This window comes from Onychostoma macrolepis, chromosome 22, assembly GCF_012432095.1.
Source record: "Onychostoma macrolepis isolate SWU-2019 chromosome 22, ASM1243209v1, whole genome shotgun sequence".
In the NCBI taxonomy this organism is placed as follows: domain Eukaryota; kingdom Metazoa; phylum Chordata; class Actinopteri; order Cypriniformes; family Cyprinidae; genus Onychostoma; species Onychostoma macrolepis.
The window spans coordinates 15,857,317-15,879,153 of NC_081176.1; the positions used below are offsets into that span (position 1 = coordinate 15,857,317).

General features: G+C 38.9%; 1 protein-coding gene across 2 annotated transcripts; it reads right to left on the minus strand.

Moving 5' to 3' along the window:
- Positions 1-570: 570 nt before the first annotated feature.
- mfsd6a (major facilitator superfamily domain containing 6a) lies at positions 571-21,432 on the minus strand. 2 transcript variants are annotated; one of them, XM_058760520.1, is made up of 8 exons: positions 21,223-21,432; positions 11,123-12,105; positions 8,797-9,395; positions 5,235-5,332; positions 2,819-2,980; positions 2,634-2,732; positions 1,648-1,925; positions 571-969 (listed from the first exon to the last, which is right to left on the minus strand). In XM_058760520.1, exons 2-8 carry the CDS (start codon positions 12,080-12,082, stop codon positions 781-783), a joined length of 2,385 nt encoding a protein of 794 aa, XP_058616503.1. In that variant the 5' UTR covers positions 12,083-12,105; positions 21,223-21,432; the 3' UTR covers positions 571-780. The 2 variants fall into 2 exon arrangements, with proteins under 2 accessions (XP_058616503.1, XP_058616502.1); XM_058760519.1 differs by lacking the exon at positions 21,223-21,432 and adding an exon at positions 17,908-18,171.
- Between the last annotated feature and the right edge of the window lie 405 nt (positions 21,433-21,837).

Consider the following 21,837-nt stretch of genomic DNA (forward strand, 5'->3'; position numbering starts at 1 on the left):
GTGCTGTGAGTGGGTGTGTGCTGCAAATAAGGTGTTTGATTCCGCAGAAAGAAGTGAATTCTGGGAATAATAATAATAAAAAAAACAATTCTTGTATATGTTTAGCAAACATTATAGCAGGTAATTCAAGTCTGATTATTACCAAGAAGCCACTGTGCAGAGCAAGCAAAGCATTATGGCCTGGTTTCCATGAGAACAAGAGATGTCTGCCCTCCAATGCTGGCTAATCATCGACTAGGTCAAGTGGACTAGATGATGATCTACTGCTGGTGTCTTTAATGATGAGAAAGGTGCTCGGGACGGTGACACACGCAAAAATAAAAACATGAGAAATTCCCCTTTACACCATCTAAAGTCATAGGTGAAAGTGTGAAAGCAAATGCCCCCGTTATTCAACGCAATGACGTTGACATTAGTAAGTGTAATTAATGAGGTTTCACTTTTTTAAATTCACAAAGTGTTCACAAGGACGATATTTGCAATTATTTCAGGCCTCATAAAACTCAAATGGGCAAAATGCCCAGGCACTGCTGCCCTCTACAGGTCGAAGAAAGTAAAAACAGGAACACGTTACAGTTTAAAACCTGCCAGGCTTTATTTATTGGATGTGCAAAACACCTGGAAATAAGTTAAAAATCTTACAAAGGCCACTTATACAGAAAAGTACTTTCTTCTTCCTTGTATTGTATTTTCCCACAAAGTTCGTAAAAACTCTTCAACGAAAACAAAATCACTATGTGAAGAGAAAATACCCACGGGTTACAGAGTCAGTTTGTGCCATCAGCTGTTTGATTGTAATGCAGGCTGTGTGTCCCGTGTTGGGAATTCCAGCTGTGAGGTGGCCCCTGGGGGCCTGGGGTCCTCCTGGGACTGGAGCCCACTGAGAGCACTTTCCTGTCGCACGCCATTGCCAACGATGGGAGGTGATTGGTCTTCTTCTCGAGATTCTGGGGGAATCTCATCTGTGTCCTAGTTAGAGAAATAAGAGAATTTTTGTCACCAAAAATAATTTATAGGGCAAAAAAAAAAACATGCATAATATTTTATAAACAAGAATGCATCTTAGAGTCTGGCACACAGAGTACAAAATATCTTAATTTGTTCATTGTACTGAGAAATTACTGTTCATTATTTAGTTGCTGACTAATTTAGGTAACTAAACTTTTTGCCTGATAATAACAGTAAAAAACAACAACAACAACAACAACAACAACCCAAAAGGTTTTCTTTCATGTGGTTTACTTGCATGTGTGAGCCATTTTTAACCCCAGAGACAATAAAAAGATTGTTTTCATTGTTCAGAATGATAATGATGAAATTTGACAATCTCATATGACCAACCATCCAAAATCAAAAATTCTTATTTGGTTTCAAAGAGTTTTGGTGCTTAAAAATATTTTATAATATTGTGTCATTTTGTCACGTTTGTCCCCTACTGAGTGAAAAAAAGAAATGAACAAAATTTTTTCAAAAAAAAAAACAAAAAACCCAGATATACAGTTACATAATTTTCAACTAAATCTACACATTCTCACCTTTCTGCTACAGATTGCATGAAAAAGAGAAAGAAAATACTCAATACTTGGATCAATATTCATATTATTCTCCACCATCCTCCTCTTATTTTCCCATGATCCTTTGCACTACCTGAAGGGACTGGACCTCAACAGGGGTCTTTGCAATGACGACCATGTCTCTGATTTGGTAAAACAGTAGAACGACTGTAACCCACGGCGAACCAGAGGGAACCCAAGCGGGCTTGTTCAGATCCTCCTGCTCCTCCTGGTGCTGTGTTTTCCGAGCTGGAAGTTTGGGTTCGGGTCGAGCAGGTGTGGCCGCATCTGATGTGTTCTGAACCAGGTCAATGGTCGCTATGGGAACAGGACTGGATGGGATAGGAATGTTCTCTGCTAGCATCTTGTCCTCTGCGGGGTAAAAACAATAAACATTAAATTGAACAAATTTGAGAATGAAAATACTTGAAAATGTACATTTAAGCTTAATTTAAATACTCTATCCATTAGTAGGCTAAAACGGTTTATTGAAGCTTCGAAGCCAAACTAACATTTCGCAACAAAACAAAAACATATCAGAAAATCATTTGAACAAACCATCCAAATGAACTGCTGCACTAAACAGCTGGAATTACTACACACGGCATTTTAGTTGGTTTGCTCACAAACAAAGTCACATTTTTTTCGCACTATTTGAAAAGGGCACACTTTTTTATGGCAGTTTTTGCTATTATTTTTGAAGCGAAGTGACGTGTGGCCAATTTTTGAAAATGTACTTATATTCAATTATATTTTGTTAGAATTACACTATTATATAGCTACTTATTTACTTAAATTCAATACACAAAATACAAAAAGGCAAAACAACATGAAAAAACTGAACTAAACAAAAAGGCCAACATATAATAAAAACAAACAGAACTGAACTAAACAGAAAAGGCAAAGAAGAAAAATGAACCAGGGCACCACAAACCAAACCCAAAAAACTAAACAAAATCCTAAAACAAAAACCAAAAACCACACACACACAAAAAACAACACAAAACAAAAACAGCAGCAAGAACAAAACCATTTCAGCTCTTATTTTAAAAGAATAAGCACTATATAAGAGATGCTTACCTTTTTTCTCATTCTGGCCAGTGATGCACATTATTAATGAAAAGATCAGCAAAATAACAAGCGAGGTCATTCCTATTCCCCTGAATGTTTCGGCAACACCTGAAAAACAAGACGACCTCTTGTTTATACGCATACTAGCATTCATAATTTCATGTGGTTACAAAAACAACAGGAATGGTTCATACCAAAGTAGTTGACAAATACCCCGCCAACCACTGCCCCACAGCCCCTGCCCAGCCCGAGGTGGAGACCCTGCAGGATGCCTTGAGCGGACGTCCGAAGAGCCGGAGGTACGGCTGCGCTCAGATATGAGATACACGCAGCCCACACGGATGCATGTGTTATGCCTGCACAGATACACAGTGTTTATTTTACAGCATAATAGGAGGATTAAATTAATAGTTCACCCAAAAAATACAATTTGCACACCCTCAGGCCATCCAAGATGTAGATGAGTTTGTTTCATTGGAACAGATTTGGAGAAATTTAGCTTTACATCACTTGCTCACTAATTAGATCCTCTGCAGTAAATGGGTGCCGTCAGAATCATTTGGTACAATGTACATACAGGTATTTTTAAAAATACAAGTACAATGTAAAAACATGTATGTAATTACATCTGTAATTACATTTATAATTACACTGTTGACCCATCCCTTACACCTTAACCCACCCTTAAACCTACCCATACTACCAAACCTGTCCCTAACCTTACCCGTATCACACCTCAATAGCAGCAAAAGTGTCTTGCAATACAATATGACCACAATAAATACATTGTATGCAAGTACATAGTAGTTAAAACCACTTAATATAAAGTGTGACCAACTTAGACTTCAAAGTATGTATATGTATCTCAGTGTTTCCCCTAGGTTTATGGCTTTGGGGGCGGCGGCTTTTTTTAAAAATAAAGTAGATTTAATATTGATTATAACATTGAAGACACTGTATGATTATTCCTTAAAGATAATGTTTTAATAGTTTTAGTAGTAGTAGTCTATTATGTTCTACTGAACAACAGTAATATATTTCTGCCCAATGTCTTCAAGTGAAACCGAACTTTTATTTTGACGGGTTGCCGTGAATACCTTTTCCTGAATAAACGATGAGCGGCGCCATGATGGATTCTAACTTCCGTTTGGGTGCTCTCGTGTTCCGGTCTCCATAGAAATCCGTTAAAACGGGGTAAAAAAAACTGTGGCTGCCACAGTAACGGCAGTAAACTAAGGAATTCCTTTAAAGTACTTGTTTTGTGTATCAGAAAATCCGTCTTGTCAGGCACTGTATATATGGCTTGCAGCGCTTAAGTTAAAATACTGAGTGTGAAATAATAATATATGTTAAAATAAGGTTTGCTCTTATCATTCTGTGTACAAAATCACGTGAACTTCGCCCCGATCGGGAGCTGTATGTGCACTCATCTGTTTTCAGTGCAGCTAGCTCGCGTCGCTTCATGTCATCTTCCCACTCATTGAACTATGACTGGTCCTTTACTGCAAAAAGACGGTCATTGCGACACTGTAAAGTGATGAAACAACGGCGCCACATGATTTTTTAAAAATGACTTTCATAGGTTTCACATTATATTATCGGCTCTGAAAATATGTGAATGTGACTAGAAACCGGAAATGTAAAGCACCGTTCTAATCGGGGAAGACTTCCGCGTTCAGAAAAAGGTCTATATGAGGATAGTTTTTCCTCAAATGAAACGGTCAACTGCTCATTAAGTGACTCTCAGAGCAGTTCTGGAGATATTGTTCATGTATTTATTTATGTCCTCATTTAGTGAGGCGGCAAGCGTCACGTGGGCTTCTGTATAACGTTAAGTAGTGAACAAACCCGCGCGTCTGCGCCATACATTAACACAGAGACACGCAGAAGTCATATTTAAATAGTCGTTTTGCGGCTTAATATTTACAAATAGGAGTGGGAGTGTGCTCACTTGTGTGTGTTTGAACCGGGCGGAACTCCGCTGTGCGCGCGACACAGAGAGCGCGACCATGTAACGTAGAGACAGAAATGACACGCCGTCGTGTAAATAAGATAAATAACATAAGGCTATTTAGTTTGTTTAATAAAAGAACAAGGTATAGACCTGCTCTATAGGGAAGGTAACATTGAATGACTTCTTTTGTGGTCTGGCGCTATAGAGAAAATTAAATTAAAATTAACTTGACCTTCAAGGGGGGCAGGCCGTCCCCCTAAAATAATGGTAGGGGAAACACTGGATATATATATATATAGAGCTAACAAGTCTGTAACAGTATGGACGTTTCATTGAACAGATGAAAACGTCTGTATTGAATGCAACCAGACTTGCTCCAGGTCTTCATTCCTATGAGTGGATGGTATTCTCTCTGTACCGCATCTACATGCTTGTTTTCTTCTTGATTGTTTTGCCACAGGAAAGGGCGGTGAAACTGAAAATGTCAAACCTGAAATGAACCCTGGCCTTTCTTTGTTCAGCACACATATCTTTCCTTCTATGACTAAAACTGGTGTTTAAAACATAATGTGTTCACAACAGATCATATTTAGAGATTTTAATGATCGTTGATGCTTTTTCCTAGGATTGAGAACTTGATGACTGGCCATTCATACCTTGCAGCACTTCCACTGGCAGCACAGTCCAGGCATTCTTCAGATATGAGATATACAGGTAGCGTGCTGTGTTGCAGGCCAGGCCAATGTACAAAACTCTGACAGAAGAAGCACAAGACACAGTTATTAAAAATACATGCAGGAATCTCATAAAACATCTCAGGCTCATGTTTCACCCCCTTAAAATGTAAAGAAAAAAAACTGATATATTAAAGAAAATTCATATTAAAGAATCTTTTTTAATTCATTGTTAATTTGAAAAGTATTAATTAATAAGTATTAATAAACAAACATAAATAAACACATTAATAGCATTTTTCTAGCAGCAATGCAAAAAACAAAAAAACAAAACAAACGTATAGTCCTAATTTAATGTTTAATGGTTCCAACTAAGTTTAATTTTTTTATGCAAATGCTAAATAAAATTACTTTTCATCCTTATATTTTAATAAGCCAGACAGGTTTTTGGAAATATTGGACAACAATTTGGACATAAAAAAAAAAGAAGAAGAAAAAAAAAAAAAGTATTTTCTGAAGTGCTCTGTGCGTTTCATGATGACTCATTATAAACTTCCTCTGTGCTGAAAAACAAGTAATCAAGATGAGATTTAACCACATAGCCATATCTCAAAGATCATTACAGCTTATTCAGGCCATCTTTTAAATATGAGTCTATAAAACAGGACATGTCGAACAGGAAGTGCCTTAAATGTTTAACTGCCTCTTACAAGAAGTTGTAAACCGGTCAAAGAGGGATGACTTATGAATTCATACTGCTGTGTCAGTCATTCAGACAAATGGTTCTCTCTCGAATTAAAAAAAAACAAAAACTCGAACACCAAAGCGCATTAATGTTATTCTCTCTGTAAAAGGAGCCACGCAGTGGACACTGTAGCTGTGCACTGCATTCTGGACTTGTGCCACTGCTGACAGAAAAAGCCTTTGTGCTTTTGAACCAGGCCTTTCAACCAAACAATGCCTCACTGATCCCAGTGCAGACCTACAGAGTCGCATGACAGCGCCACGCACAAAGACTCACTGATTCAAGGTCAGGACCAGATGAGCTGAAGTCACATGGTGCAGTGAGATGGTTTGGGTTACCTGGACAGGTCTGGCCTTAAAGTGAAGAGTAATTTCAAACACTGACAGTTGATTTCAATAGAATTTGGTGTTAGCATGTGGCTAAGCAAGCAGACTGATACACCAACAATAACTACAGCAACAAAAATATGGGTCATCTACATGAGTGTGGGCTCTTTTCATTTGGGCCAGTAAGCAACCACCTAGCAACCATACCGAATACCCTAAAAAACATATAAAAACATCTCTGGGATTACTTTATAATTACTTTTTATTCTGTTATTACTTTACTTTAATGCTACCTTAAATATTGTTCAAAATGAAGAATCTTCTAAGGCAACTTGACTTTTATGCCATCTTTTAACTCTTTAAAATAATGTTTAGGTAGTCACCTTAATAGAATCACTATTACTATACTATACCTGAATCACAGCCAATGAATGGTTATAGACAACAACTGGTAGACCATTGTAGTTTATATAATGTTGTATTACATTAAGTAATATTTTAAGTCAATTGAAGAACTGAACTAAACCAAATTAAAGCTGAACGGAAATGGACCGGACATAAGACTCAGAATTAAACCGGACCAAGATTCAGATCAATATTTAGACCTGAACCAGACTATTCTAATTCCCCTAAAGCCCAAAGTATACTTCACTTTTTACGCACAAGTGAGGGTCAGCGTACAGTGCGCGTAACACGAATTCCGTCATCAGAATAGCACACACACCACTTGATTTTTGTAACCGTTCATACTTTATACGTGCATGTCGCACGTGCGCATTGAATTTGTTTAGCAGTAATCAGATGTTCCACAAGGTGGCAACACTGGCTTGGGCCATTGTTTCACAGTAGAAAACGAAACTAAAGAGATGGAACCAAGCGGCAACCTTCGGGTCTCTCTCGTGAAACCAACACGGAAGTGACTTAAACTGTAATTCGTCAACTGGCCGCTAGAGGCTGGCTGCAAAAGGGAGTCAATCCCATAGACTCCCCATGTTAAAATGCTCAACTTTACAGCAGAAAAAAAAACATGTTTACAGCCTAGTTCAAACAATTATTTTGGTCTATATAGCTAATTTTGCCCTTCATGACAACTGTGAGGGGGGTGAATTTTTATAACTAATCCGTTTAAATTATATTGAGCCTTAAAGGAACACTCCACTTTTTTTGGAAATAGGCTCATTCTCCAACTCCCCCAGAGTTAATAAGTTGAGTTTTACCGTTTTGGAATCCATTCAGCCGATCTCTGGGTCTGGCGATAGCACTTTTAGCATAGATCGTTGAATCCGATTAGACCAGTAGCATCGCGTTCAAAAATGACCAAAGAGTTTCGATATTTGTCCTATGTAAAACTTGACTCTTCTGTAGTTATATCGTGTACTAAGACCGGCGGAAAATGAAAAGTTGCAATTTTCTAGGCTGATATGATTAGGAACTATACTCTCATTCCGGCGTAATAATAGCCATCAAGGAACTTTGCTGCCGTACCATGGCCACAGCAGGTGCAGTGATATTACGCAGCGCCTGAAAGTAGTCCCCAGCTATATTATAACCAGTTACCCAGCTGGGGACTACTTTCAGGCGCTGCGTATCACTGCGCCTGCCGCGCCATGGTACGGCAGCAAAGTTCCTTGATTATTACGCCGAATGAGAGTATAGTTCAGCCAAATCGGCCTAGAAAATCGCAACTTTTCATTTTCCTACCGGTCTTCCTACACGATATAACTACAGAAGAGTCAAGTTTTAAATAGGACAAATATCGAAACTCTTTGGTCATTTTTGAACACGATGCTACTGGTCTAATCGGATTCAATGATCTATGCTAAGCTATGCTAAATGTGCTACCAGACCCAGAGATCGGCTGAATGGATTCCAAAACGGTAAAACTCAACTTATTAACTCTGGGGGAGTTGTTGAACGAGCCTATTTCCAAAAAAAGTGGAGTGTTCCTTTAAAGTTCTGCATAATTAAGAGCGTGGCCAGTTGAATGACAGGCGGATTGCCGCTGCTGTCACCACTGGTGAGCTAGGGGGGCATGGTTTCAGCAACCAGCTCCACCCACATCCTACCTCTTTGCCCATTTTCGATTATACGGGAGTGACGCGCTTGCCAAGATGGGGGCAGCCGACTCCGCCTACTTTGGGCTTCCAAAATGCTCTTCAGAAACGTACAGGTGATGTCACGGACACTACGTCCATGTTTTTTTACAGTCTATGGATGGAGGAACAACAATAAAATAGCGGAGACAACAACAGAGCCTCACATTGACAATAGCTGAGCTTTGGTTCAAAAAATGTAATCAGTCATAACTTACGGGGAAAAATAGAGCAGACACTGGACATGGATGAAGTTTTCTAGAGCGCACGTGTCGACACACAACATCAAATGGAGTATACTTTGAAAGGCTACACGCACATACGCGTACAAAAGTGAAGTACTTTGGGCTTAAGCCAACAAGGAATCACAAGAACCTCACCTGATGTGTCCCACCAGTTCGATGAATTTATGGCTGGTGAAATAGGCAGCAAGCTCCGACACGTGACTCAGGACAGAACAAACACCAAACAGTGTTGTGGTTCCTGTCAGGTCCTGTAAATGCCAGTAAAGGAAAGTGAAAACAAAACCATAGCCGAAGCCCATGAACCAGGCCACAAACAACACGGTGCTGTACTGTACACCGCACAGCAGTCGCATCAAGTCCCAGAAGTGGAACTCCTCAACTTGGACGATTGTTGGGGTTTCGGAGTTCGCCCTTCCAGGGGAACCTCTAGGTTGGGTGTTTTGCTGCTGGTTGCCAATCTCAGTTCCTTCACTCCTGTCTTGGAGCTGAACATCAAACTTAAACTGAGTAGCAACAATCAAAGCGATTCCCATTAATACGCCGAACACGATGAAGGCAACTTGGTAGTTCTTGTAATTTTCCTTGGTGCATTCCATGCTGCCGATGACAAGGTCAGTGCTAGTGTGGTCGATCCAGATGCCAACGCAGAGCATGGCAATACCCCATCCTAGAGATCCCCACATTCGCTGGAGACCGTAGCGGTCACGATGCGGACCCAGGTACTGCAGTGTCACCTAAAACAATCCAAATAAACCTATTTTAGACTCAACAAATACCACTTTTCTACTGAAACAGTACTGGAACTGGTGCCGGAAGATCTAATGGTGTGTGCGCACCAAAAGTGAAGCTAATATTCACAATGCGAATGCGTTGGGATGTTTTTTGCTTCACTTGCACGAATAAAAACACAATCTCTCCTCCATTTTCTGATTTAACCGGACATTCCAAACTGGACATGTCAATAAGCTCTTCACTGATTGGCTTGCATGACAACGCATTAGGGGTGTGACGAGATCTCGTGTTACGAGATCTCGCGAGATTAAAACGTGACGAGATTTCTCGTCGAGGTGAAAAGTTGTCTCGTAAATTGTGATGTCAGCATGATGGAGCTTGAGGGTGAAATTAGTATTGAAGATCCCCCTGCCACTTTTAAATCATTTGTGTGGCAACATTTTGGTTTTCCAGTGGAAATAAGAAACGGCGAAAGAGTGACAGATAAGACGAACACAATATGTAAACATTGTAAGAAAACAATGCCGTACACCGCGGCTAACACGAGCACTATGCAAAGACACATACAGAACTACCACAGCTCTCTACTAAAACCAGCCGCACCTGTGACGAAAAAATTAAAAGGGCAAACAACTCTAAATGCCTTTGCATCTCTTCCACCGTCATGTGAAATCATAAAGGGGAGAAGCCAGTCGGTAGAGTTTATAGCAAAACATTTTGCAGTGTTTGCATGTTCTTTACTGCATAGAATTCATTAAAATACAAGTAAAATAACATTAATTACAAGTTGGTTTCAAAATGCACGTAAATTGTTTTGCATTTTGTGATTTTCATTTGAATAAAATACTATTTTCCATTCATATATTTCATCATTGAGGATTTCTTAAAAATAGTGTAAAAATCTCGTCTCGTCTCGTTCTCGTGAACCCAATCTCGTGTCTCGTCTCGTCTCGTGGAGTAAGCGTCTTGTCACACCCCTACAACGCATCATGTGAATTTCCCACTCAGAAAATTTTCAACTTGCACGGAAGATGCGATTGAGATGCATCAATCGTGTCTCCCAATTTGCGTCATTCGGGTCACCCCGCATAAAATCGTGTCTTTGCATTGACTTGGTATGTAATCTACTTGTGCAAATAAATAAATTTGCTTTTGGTGTGCACACACCATTAGAACATCTCTCATGATGGAGTTTCCTTTGATTTGAACAATAATGTAACAGTCATTCCTACGTTCCCAGGTTCCTATATTCCCTAGATTTATATGGCATTTATGAAATGCTACAATCTTCCCAGAGTTGACTTTACATTCCCATGTTACCCAAACCCGGGAACATAGGACTATGGGAACATAGATGTGCTACCAATTCATCTAAATATTATACTACATAATTATACTCCCATGTCCACTGACATTAGAACGGTTTTAGGGTCCAGCATGGGGACAATTTTTCTGCGGTGGAAACACGGAGTGGTTCCAGATTGGGAAGTGGCTCAAGCACCAACACTAGGATCTTGATGGTGGAAATGGGATTGTAGTTTGTTCTTGTGTCTAGCATTTAAATACAATGGAAGTATTGTCTAATATCCCTTACGAAGTCCTGCTTATTCAAATCTTTCTTTCTAGGAACCAAAAATTGCAGTTTTAGGACTCATGGCCTATAAGACAGACTCTACTAACTGATCTGCCTTGATATTGAGGATATTTTGAGGAAAAAAAGGTTACGTACCGTATCCACGATAGTAATGGCTGGAGCACTGAAAAACTCGCCAATGATGATGACGAGCAGAATCAGCAGGAAAATAGCGTGAACTTGGTCCATGTTATATTCAGGTGTTTGGTTTGGTTTGGTTGTAGTACTTTGAGTAGTGCTGCCGGACGTGGCATTGGGGGTGGATGCTGAGATGGATGTGCTTAGCTCGGGCCTTGTGGTGTTTTGGTCAGATTGTGTCGCATTAGCTAATTCATCAGGTGCCACAGTGAAACTTAAGTTGGAATCCCGTTTGAATCGGTGTTCAGAGCTGTAGCCTGAAGACTGAATGGAGGAAAGGATTGTTCGCCAAGGGTAGTGTCCAATTAGATCCCTGCGGCGTCTCATCTGGTTTGTTGTCGGGATGGAACTGGCGTTGAGGTAGAATGTCTCGTTAGATGTGGTAGTGTGGACAGTCGGTATCATGGCTGTGGTTGTCGGGAGGTTCTCTGCTTTACACGTCATGTCTGCTGGTTGCACAATTCCAATCCCAGAGTTGAAGAGGAGCCAGCATAACATTGAGAACAATAAGACTGCTTTACCTTTCCTGAAACGATCTGCGACAATGCCCCAAAAAGGGGCGCTACAAAACTCAATGAAATAACGGATTCCCACTAGGAGACCACTTTGGGTGGGATTCATCCCCAGCTGCTTGTAGTACAGAGCAAGAAGGGGATGGAGGGAACCATATGCAGCATAGAAGAACAAATAAAACACTTTCGACACAAGAAGGTAGGGGTTGATCCGTAGCAACAATCGTTCGCAGCAGTTCATGTCATGTTGAGAGGATACAGTTACAGTTGGTGCTGTATCGTTAGGTACATTGTCTATAGGTTGTTCTGATTGAATCTCAAGTGACAGGCGGTCAAAACGCTCAAGGTGTCTCCTCTTCAGTTCCTCTTCATCGTCGGTTAAGATGGCTACACGGTCGTCAGCCATCTTTGCTGGGGTGCTTGATATTTCTAAAGTTTGAGTTAAAGATAATATATAAATGTTAAAAACTGCATACAGTATGACCAGGAACATATGTACATAAGGGTCAATTTTGAAAGACTTAAAAAAAAAATAATAAAACCTGAAAAAACAAACAAACAAAAAAAACCAAAAACTGATCTTTAGAGATTTAACAATTTTAGAACATTTGAACCAATCATAAAACATAATATTAGAAACGTCACAGCAAAATTATGCCATTAAAAACTCATATTAACACTGTTTTGCATGTCAAGTATAGCATACTAAATTATATTCTTACTATTACTACAGTACAAGTATACTATCCACAGTATACAAATGTTATGTATGTTTGGAATACCAAGATGACCTACTACTGCTGGCAAAATAATTATTTATTTCCAAAATGATAATGTGACAGAGTCATGTGACAATATGTAGCATATTGCTATATGTAAGGTTTATTGGTGCATACGGGTTAGTGTTTCACAATTCTCAAACACACACACACACACACAGTGCACAGCATAAATGAGTACACCCCCTCTGAATGTATTAAACAAATACTTAATAAAAACAACAAAATATATGCCAATATTTTCTGTTAGATAAGTAAATTAGCCAATTTTGTTTAAATGAAGGATTGCAGAAATGAGTACACCCAAGATTTAATTCAGGGAATGTATAATATTCTAGTATTTAGTATGTCCTCCAGAACTTTAAGTATACTGCTCTGACCCTTCTTAGCACTGAGTGTAAAAGTTCATTACAAATTTTCACATCTGTCCTGTTTAACTCCTGGAGGACGACCTCCTTCAATGCTCTGGTCTTTAATGGGGCGTTTTGCTCAGATCGTCTCTACAGAATCCCCCACAGCTGCTCAAGAGCGCTAAGATTGAGTGAAATACATGTCCACTGAAGGATTTTTACCTTAGGAGAATGAATATCTTCATTGTCATGCTGAAAAAATGCCCAACAATGCAGGGAATGAGGGAAGGTAGCATTTTTGTATTCCATCACACAGTAGTGTGCGAGTTCATGACAGCGCTGATAAAGCACAACTCCCTCACACCTTCAGCACTCATTCATCCCTATATAAAAGCTTTACTACCACTAAACGTCACTGTGGGTACCAAGCACTTCTCACTGTACTCCTCCTCTAGCATCACCAGAACATGCTTTTGGCTATGAAATGATTGATTTGGTCTCTTGAGACCAGAGTATGGATACCCAGAAGTCTCCATTTTGTAAACATGGGCCTTGGAAGAGGTTAAATGAGTTTATTTTGCTTTGGCTACAGCAGGTAATTCTAGTGGTGACAACAACCATGCATGGCACTTCTGCAGGCTGCGTCATACTCTGTGAGATAAAGTGTCACTCTTTTCATAGCTTTTGCCGGCTCTGAGACACTCGCATGTTATTTCTCCTGCTCTTTTTCTAGCAAAAATTCACTCATCACTAAATGAAAACTTAAAGTGAAGACCTGATTATTTCAGGAGCCTTGTCACAAGTCCATTGATTTTGAATGTCGATGCTACTTCTGCTATATTTTCACACTTAAAACAATAATTTGGTATTCCTCTTGTACCACTGTCCTCTTTTATGCTAAGAAATAAGTCACCTGGCAGTTCTCTCCCAAGTGGTTCCACTGCTGCCAGCATTAAGTCGGATTATGATTCAGTGGGCTATATAACACTTTTAATTGTCAGGAAATTACTTGGCTTTAAAAGTTTTGGTTCAATATACTTACCTGTTGATCAAAAATAGCCTTAAACCTATACACTTAAAAAAAAAATTTTTTAAGTTTTATTTAGTAATTTTCAGGAGGGTGTACTCCTTTTTGCAACACAACATTTTATCACTTTGATAAGAAAATCTTATTTTGCTGAATAATTTTGACATTCTTCTTTGGTAATTGATCAAGCAGGCTTGTTGGAATATTATATCTCCAAAGAACCTGAACATGTCGTCCAAGTAAAGAGTAATTGCTGAATTTGTTATGTTTTAGAGGGGGTGTACTCATTTATGCTGTGCACTGTACATACTATATATACAGTGAGGAAAATAAGTATTTGAACACCCTGCTATTTTGCAAGTTCTCCCACTTAGAAATCATGGAGGGGTCTGAAATTGTCATCGTAGGTGCATGTCCACTGTGAGAGACATAATCTAAAAAAAAAAATCCAGAAATCACAATGTATGATTTTTTAACTATTTATTTGTATGATACAGCTGCAAATAAGTATTTGAACACCTGAGAAAATCAATGTTAATATGTGGTACAGTAGCCTTTGTTTGCAATTACAGAGGTCAAACGTTTCCTGTAGTTTTTCACCAGGTTTGCACACACTGCAGGAGGGATTTTGGCCCACTCCTCCACACAGATCTTCTCTAGATCAGTCAGGTTTCTGGCCTGTCGCTGAGAAACACGGAGTTTGAGCTCCTCCAAAGATTCTCTATTGGGTTTAGGTCTGGAGACTGGCTAGGCCACGCCAGAACCTTGATATGCTTCTTACAGAGCCACTCCTTGGTTATCCTGGCTGTGTGCTTCGGGTCATTGTCATGTTGGAAGACCCAGCCTCGACCCATCTTCAATGCTCTAACTGAGGGAAGGAGGTTGTTCCCCAAAATCTCGCAATACATGGCCCCGGTCATCCTCTCCTTAATACAGTGCAGTCGCCCTGTCCCATGTGCAGAAAAACACCCCAAAGCATGATGCTACCACCCCATGCTTCACAGTAGGGATGGTGTTCTTGGGATGGTACTCATCATTCTTCTTCCTCCAAACACGTTTAGTGGAATTATGACCAAAAGTTCTATTTTGGTCTCATCTGACCACATGACTTTCTCCCATGACTCCTCTGGATCATCCAAATGGTCATTGGCAAACTTAAGTCGGGCCTGGACATGTGCTGGTTTAAGCAGGGGAACCTTCCGTGCCATGCATGATTTCAAACCATGACGCCTTAGTGTATTACCAACAGTAACCTTGGAAACGGTGGTCCCAGCTCTTTTCAGGTCATTGGCCAGCTCCTCCGTGTAGTTCTGGGCTGATTTCTCACCTTTCTTAGGATCATTGAGACCCCACGAGGTGAGATCTCGCATGGAGCCCCAGTCCGAGGGAGATTGACAGTCATGTTTAGCTTCTTCCATTTTCTAATGATTGCTCCAACAGTGGACCTTTTTTCACCAAGCTGCTTGGCAATTTCCCGTAGCCCTTTCCAGCCTTGTGGAGGTGTACAATTTTGTCTCTAGTGTCTTTGGACAGCTCTTTGGTCTTGGCCATGTTAGTAGTTGGATTCTTACTGATTGTATGGGGTGGACAGGTGTCTTTATGCAGCTAACGACCTCAAACAGGTGCATCTAATTTAGGATAATAAATGGAGTGGAGGTGGACATTTTAAAGGCAGACTAACAGGTCTTTGAGGGTCAGAATTCTAGCTGATAGACAGGTGTTCAAATACTTATTTGCAGCTGTATCATACAAATAAATAGTTAAAAAATCATACATTGTGATTTTTTTTAGATTATGTCTCTCACAGTGGACATGCACCTACGATGACAATTTCAGACCCCTCCATGATTTCTAAGTGGGAGAACTTGCAAAATAGCAGGGTGTTCAAATACTTATTTTCCTCACTGTATTAGGGGTGTCAACGTTAACGCATGCGATTAATCAAAAAAATGAACGCGTTAATATTTTTTTAACGCAGATTAATCGTTTGATAAGGTTTGACCCCAACTTCTTCCCGTCATCGCAGCGCGGAAGGTTATCTATCATTGTGTGATGAGGGTACAGCACAGTGTTGCCAGGGTAACGGCACAAGTGGGCTATTTTGAAAATACAGTTACGGGAAAAAATTACAGAGCCATGGACTGCAGTTTTTTGGGCTACTTTTTTAATGTACCGCGGCCGCTCAAAGTGTATATAGACAAATACAAATTTAAATTATACTTGAATTATACTAAATTAAAATAAGTATTATACTTGAAATGTATCCCTGGCAACTTAAGAACGGAGAGGCGGTTGTAACATCAAACAACGTGAGTTTCAGCAGAGCACATGTTAAGGCTTTTACACAGCAGAAATAAACATGACAACAGCCACTATAGATTATATAAGACAATAAACACACTATTATGATAGGATATTTGTATGTGATTTTCTTGAGATTGAATGTGTACATCTGAAATGCTAATTTGTGCAGCGATATAAAAGGCTATAAATAGCATATTTTAACAACAGTAAACGACCAAATTCCACATGTGATCGCAAGAGGAAGTTATTACAAACACTTGATGGTGGTTTGAAGTGAGTTCTGAGTAAAAGTGTATTAATCTCATAAATTGTCTTATGAAGCATGATGCTAATATTAGCTCTAATGCAGCTGCAGAACAGGTCCAATTCTTCTTCATAATGCATTTTGTCATAATACTTCATAAGGTCGCAAGAAAATGTTTTTTTTGTATTTATTTAAAAATACTTTTGATAATAGTTGTGTAAATGTATACTGGAATTGAAGCGATGTGGCTTGGTAAACGTTTTATTGCCAGTATAAAGGCTGATAAAGGCTGATAATGGCTGAATAAAAACAAGAGAATAATGATAAAAGAATAAAAGGATTATGTCTCATACCTGGCGGAAGTGTGAAAGGTTCTGTTTCCTTAAACTAGTTTGTCATGCATTTCTTTTTCAACACATTTACAGGTAAATCCTAGTATTTTAAATATGCGAATAATTAATTGCGATAGCCTGTGACTGTGATTAACGTGATTACATTTTTTAATCGATTGACAGCACTTATATATATATATATATATGTGTGTATATGTGTGTGTATTTTTATTTTTTTATTTTTTTTAATGTATGCATGTATGTGGCCATGGACCACAAAACCAGTTAGGGTCAATTTTTTTTAAATGAAATAAATAAGCTTTCCATTGATGTATGGTTTGTTAGGATCAGACAATATTTGGCTGAAATACAACTATTTGAAAATCTGGAATCTGGGGGTGCAAAAAGATCTAAATATTGAGAAAATCGCCTTTAAAGTTGTCCAAATGAAGTTCTTAGCAATGCATATTACTAATCAAAAATTAAGTTTTCTATTTACGGTAGGAAATTTACAAAATATATTTATGGAACATGATCTTTACTTAATATCCTAATGATTTTTCATAAAAGAAAAATCGATAATTTTGACCCATACAATGTATTGTTGGCTATTGCTACAAATATAGGCCGACCCGTGCTACTTATGACTGCTTTTGTGGTCCAAGGTCACAATAGCCTATATACAAAAAGTTAGCCGTGCAGTATCCACAATGTAGTAAGCAAGTACTACTTTACAAACATGTCCCAAAGTGCATACTGTGCATCCTAAATTCTATGTGATATTGGTAATTTTCAATACTATTTAGGGCAGATATGTGGATAGTGAGCACGCAGGGAATGTTTATTGCTGAATGACGTAATGAAGGTTTATGGCGCGCGCCTGTCTAAAACTGTCCTACTTTTACGGAAGTAACGTTATCAGCGCTTCCTTTACTCAGATGTCATTTAATGAAAGATAAACCGTATATTTATTCGGCAAAGTCTTTTAGCTCTTTCTAAACCCCACTTTGTTCTGTTTCTTATGAGAACCTATGCGACTAAAACAGGAAGATGGGCTACAAAAGCCGTCTTATATTCAAGAAATGCAGGAAATGGAGAAGAAAAGTTCAGATCAAGCAAATGCGGTGCGACTAACTGTATATTAACAGTAAAAAGGCGTAGGTATGTTATATGAAAACAGTCATTGTGTATTTACCTGTAGTTTCAGGTGAGTCGATTACTTTGAAACAGACGCGTTTCGATGAAGAAGTTGATTTTGTTCCATTTCCAATGAACGTTTGTTTACTGAACCGTGTTTTGTCTACTGGCTTTTCTGACAGTATAAACAGATACGTTCTCCCTTATTTGATGCCTTGTCAAGGCATTTTTGTCGCTTGGTGGCGAGAATCCAGCGTTCACCTGCTCGCAAAGCAACTTTAGGGCTTACCTCATGAATATTAATTAGGTGCTGACGTTGCTAGCTCGGTTTCTCCTGGCGAAGGCGTGGCTTATGAAAAGTAACGTGCTGACGTTCCGGATATGCATCCAATAGCGAGGGCTTGTTACTTGAATATTAAAGACACGGGAAAGAAAGGTTCTTGAATATTATTTCACCATTAAAAAAAAAAAAAAAACACGTCAGTTAACGATCCTTGGTGCAGTTGTTTGGTTGCTTAAAATTAATTATTACAGATTATAATGCTTTTAAAATAACCAAACGCTTGTTATGCTACATGTGAGTTGGGTGTATCAGTTGTTTTGCAAAATCGAAAATAACTTGTTCCCCAACTCTTCTTTGTTCAGATGAAACTGTTTCACTTTGTTGCAAATTAAACCACAAATAGGCTCATCATTTGCCCTTCCCTAAGCAATATGCTTTGTAGAAAGTGACAAGTTTTTTTTTAATTTACATCCTTTTTGAATGAATACATTTCCAATTATGCATTAAGCTCAGTTACCTGCCGGATTGCATTTTCCCTTCAGCTCTAAGGTCAGAATTTCATGACTTCTCTGAAATTCATTACATACAAGTGGACCCTTTGCTTGAAAACCAGTTCACCCCTATTGAACATCTTGGTTTGAAATTGAAGTTAAACTGAAACTGATGATATCTGAAAAGCTTAATTATTCACTCTTTCCTTTCCTTTCAAAATGAATCAGAACTGTGACAGGATACACTACATACTATTTTAAGTATTTACATATAGACCACTTTCGCACACTGTAATGTTAAAAGATGCTTATTCTGAGACAGCAAGTTGTATTTACAGCTTAAACTAGTACTAGTTCATCCTGAAAGGCAGATCAGGTTCACATCACCACATTTCCCATCATATAGACATTCTGTAAGTAATATTTATGGTTTGACCACAGATATAAAGCCATGGAAACTTCGAGTCCCATGGGGCGAGTTTTGGAGTTCTTGAGTTCCTCTACAATGATTTCTTCTGAGTGAACACTTCAAGGTGCAAAATGTGGGGAAAAAAACAAACTAAAAAACTAAAAGAAAAGCATGAAAAGTTTGACACCTGGTATAGCAGGCTCCAAAGAAATGAGAACTTCCTTTAAAAAGAGTTCCTAATAATGCCAGATTATATGGTTATATTATATGTTATATGGAAGTCCGTTTCGAATAAAAAAAAAATAAAAAGGTAATTGATACTTTTTTTCTCAGAATTGACTCTACACCAGGATTGACAGGCGATCTTAAACATAAATTTGTCATTTTGCCTGACAAACAAACCAGACAGGGGAGTAGATTAACGTTGGTTGACCTGAACTTGAAAAATGGTGTATTGACATCTTTCTGCAGTTGACATAAGGTATCTTCTAATGTTCATGTTTATTTTGTGCTATAATAAACAGGAAAAGATGATTCGTTCACGTGCCGCTTGATGAGGTGCTACTGCGATCCGTCACGACAACTTTACAGCAGAAAAAAAATATGTTTACTGCCTGCTACAAAAAGTGGTTTTGGTCTATATGGGTAATTTTGCCCTTCATGACAACTGTGAGGGGGGTGAATTTTTTTTTATAACTCATCCGTTTAAATTATATTAAGCCTTAAAGTTCTGCATAATTCTGCATATTAACTCTGCCTCTGCACTGTCTGCAAAAACAGATGCCATGCCAAGGAAAAAGGCAGTAACTTCCACATTATATAGGGTGCTGCTGATCACCATTTACAGAATCATTATAGTAACATAAAATCTAGTGATCACTGGCTAGGCTATAACATCTAGTAAAGTTAATGTGATTCAATTTTTTTTTTCTGACTGTAACCAAACCAGACAAAAAGTTAAACACGAGTGGATACCATTTTGCAACCAATTTATTTGCAATGTTCGCTAACATTAAAGGATGCAAGACATACTTAGCCTATTGTTTTACATCGAACTGAATTAAAAAATAGCTTAACCTATAGAACAACTTGTGGATTGATGTGAACACCAGCTGGGATAATGCTCCGAATGATTGTGAATTAAACGTCTTTGATGGCGTTCATTGCAATGGATTTTATCGAGTTACAAGAAAAAGAAGGAAAAGGTTTTAATTGCGAACAGTTATTGATTTTATGTGTGATACGCTATCACGGCATTTGAGTCGTCGCGTACAGAAGTGTGCAGCCCCAGACTGACAGCTGGCACAGAGTGAATAATCTGCATTATAAAAAGATTTTTTTTTTAAAGATTATTTACGATTAATTATTGTTGCCAAATTATCTAGTCGTTGCTTGCTTACAGTGCTTTGTTTTATGGAGCAGTTTGTTAGATCGCGATCGAATATATTTGTAATATGTTTCGTCTAATGAAGGGCCTACAGATGTATAAAAGTACACAAGTCACTCCGTAATTTAAATGCAGCAGACTTTAAATGGACAGTAAAACAAAGGCAGAATACGAGATGGTCCTCACTGCAGAACACAAGATCCAGGGTGGTGTGGTTGGATCTAGATCCAACTCCTCCCACCTTACATTTACCTAAACCTACCTGTCTCCACCCCCTGATCCCTAAACCTACCCATCTCCACCCCCTGATCCCTAAACCTACCCATCTCCACCCCCTGGATGTGGATCCAACCCCGCCCCCTGGATCTTTGTTCTGCAGTGAGGGGCTACTGCAGAATACCGTATAACTCCAGGCTGGCACAGTATTGACGAACAAATGCAGAGCACCGTAACTTACTTTGAGCTTTCCAAAAAAGGAGATCATTAATGCCCCAAAATGATCAATAACTAATTTTTGACCAAAAACAAAGTTTATAAAAGTTTATGCAAGTTATATTTCACTGCATGAGAACATGACATGTGGCGTGGCTTGTCAGACGTAGCAACAGTAAGGGTCTTTGCAAAGGGTCAATTGCAGGATATAAACTCACCATTATGAGAAATAAAGTCAGTATTGTGATTCTGAATATGCAATTCTGATTTTTTTTCCCCCCTCACAATTGTGAGTTTCTACCTATTCCGGGAGGTTCAAAAGATACGAGAACTTCATTGAAAGAGAGTTTATCATAATGCCAGGCGATCACCTGTTTTCCAATGTCGTGTTTGATGACTTCCTGCACCAGCACGTCTTCCAGGGTTTTGAAGTCAGTCACAACCACAGTGTTTCATCACCACGTCCTGTTTCTTCTGGATCAGCGGGATGAAGAGCATCTCCTCCTGCTGACGAGCATGTGCGATGATATTCACCGTCTTCTCCAAGACCTGAACCACAGCCATCAGCAGATCAGACACTGCGGTACCTGTACATGGGAGAACAAGCGTGCAGGTAATTCTCCAGAAGCGTCTGATCTAGTTAACTTAGATGCCCACAAAACTGGATTCAAATTCAAAAAAAATCACCATATTCAGTTCTGAGATGGAAAAATGAGATCAATTCAATCTTCAAAGATGCATAGTATGTAATACTGCATACTTCTCAAGATACACTATTTACCAACTGTTTCAGACACAACTAACTAACTATATCAACACAAAAGCCACTTTTTCCCAATAATTTTGTGTTTATTTACTATTAAAGCTGTGAAAGAAACACAAAATTTGTCTGGGCCACAACCTTGCTTAATGCAGATGCGGCCCACGCCCTGTAAAATGACTCTTATTTATTGACGTGGCCCAGGATCAGAACATTTTTAAAAACG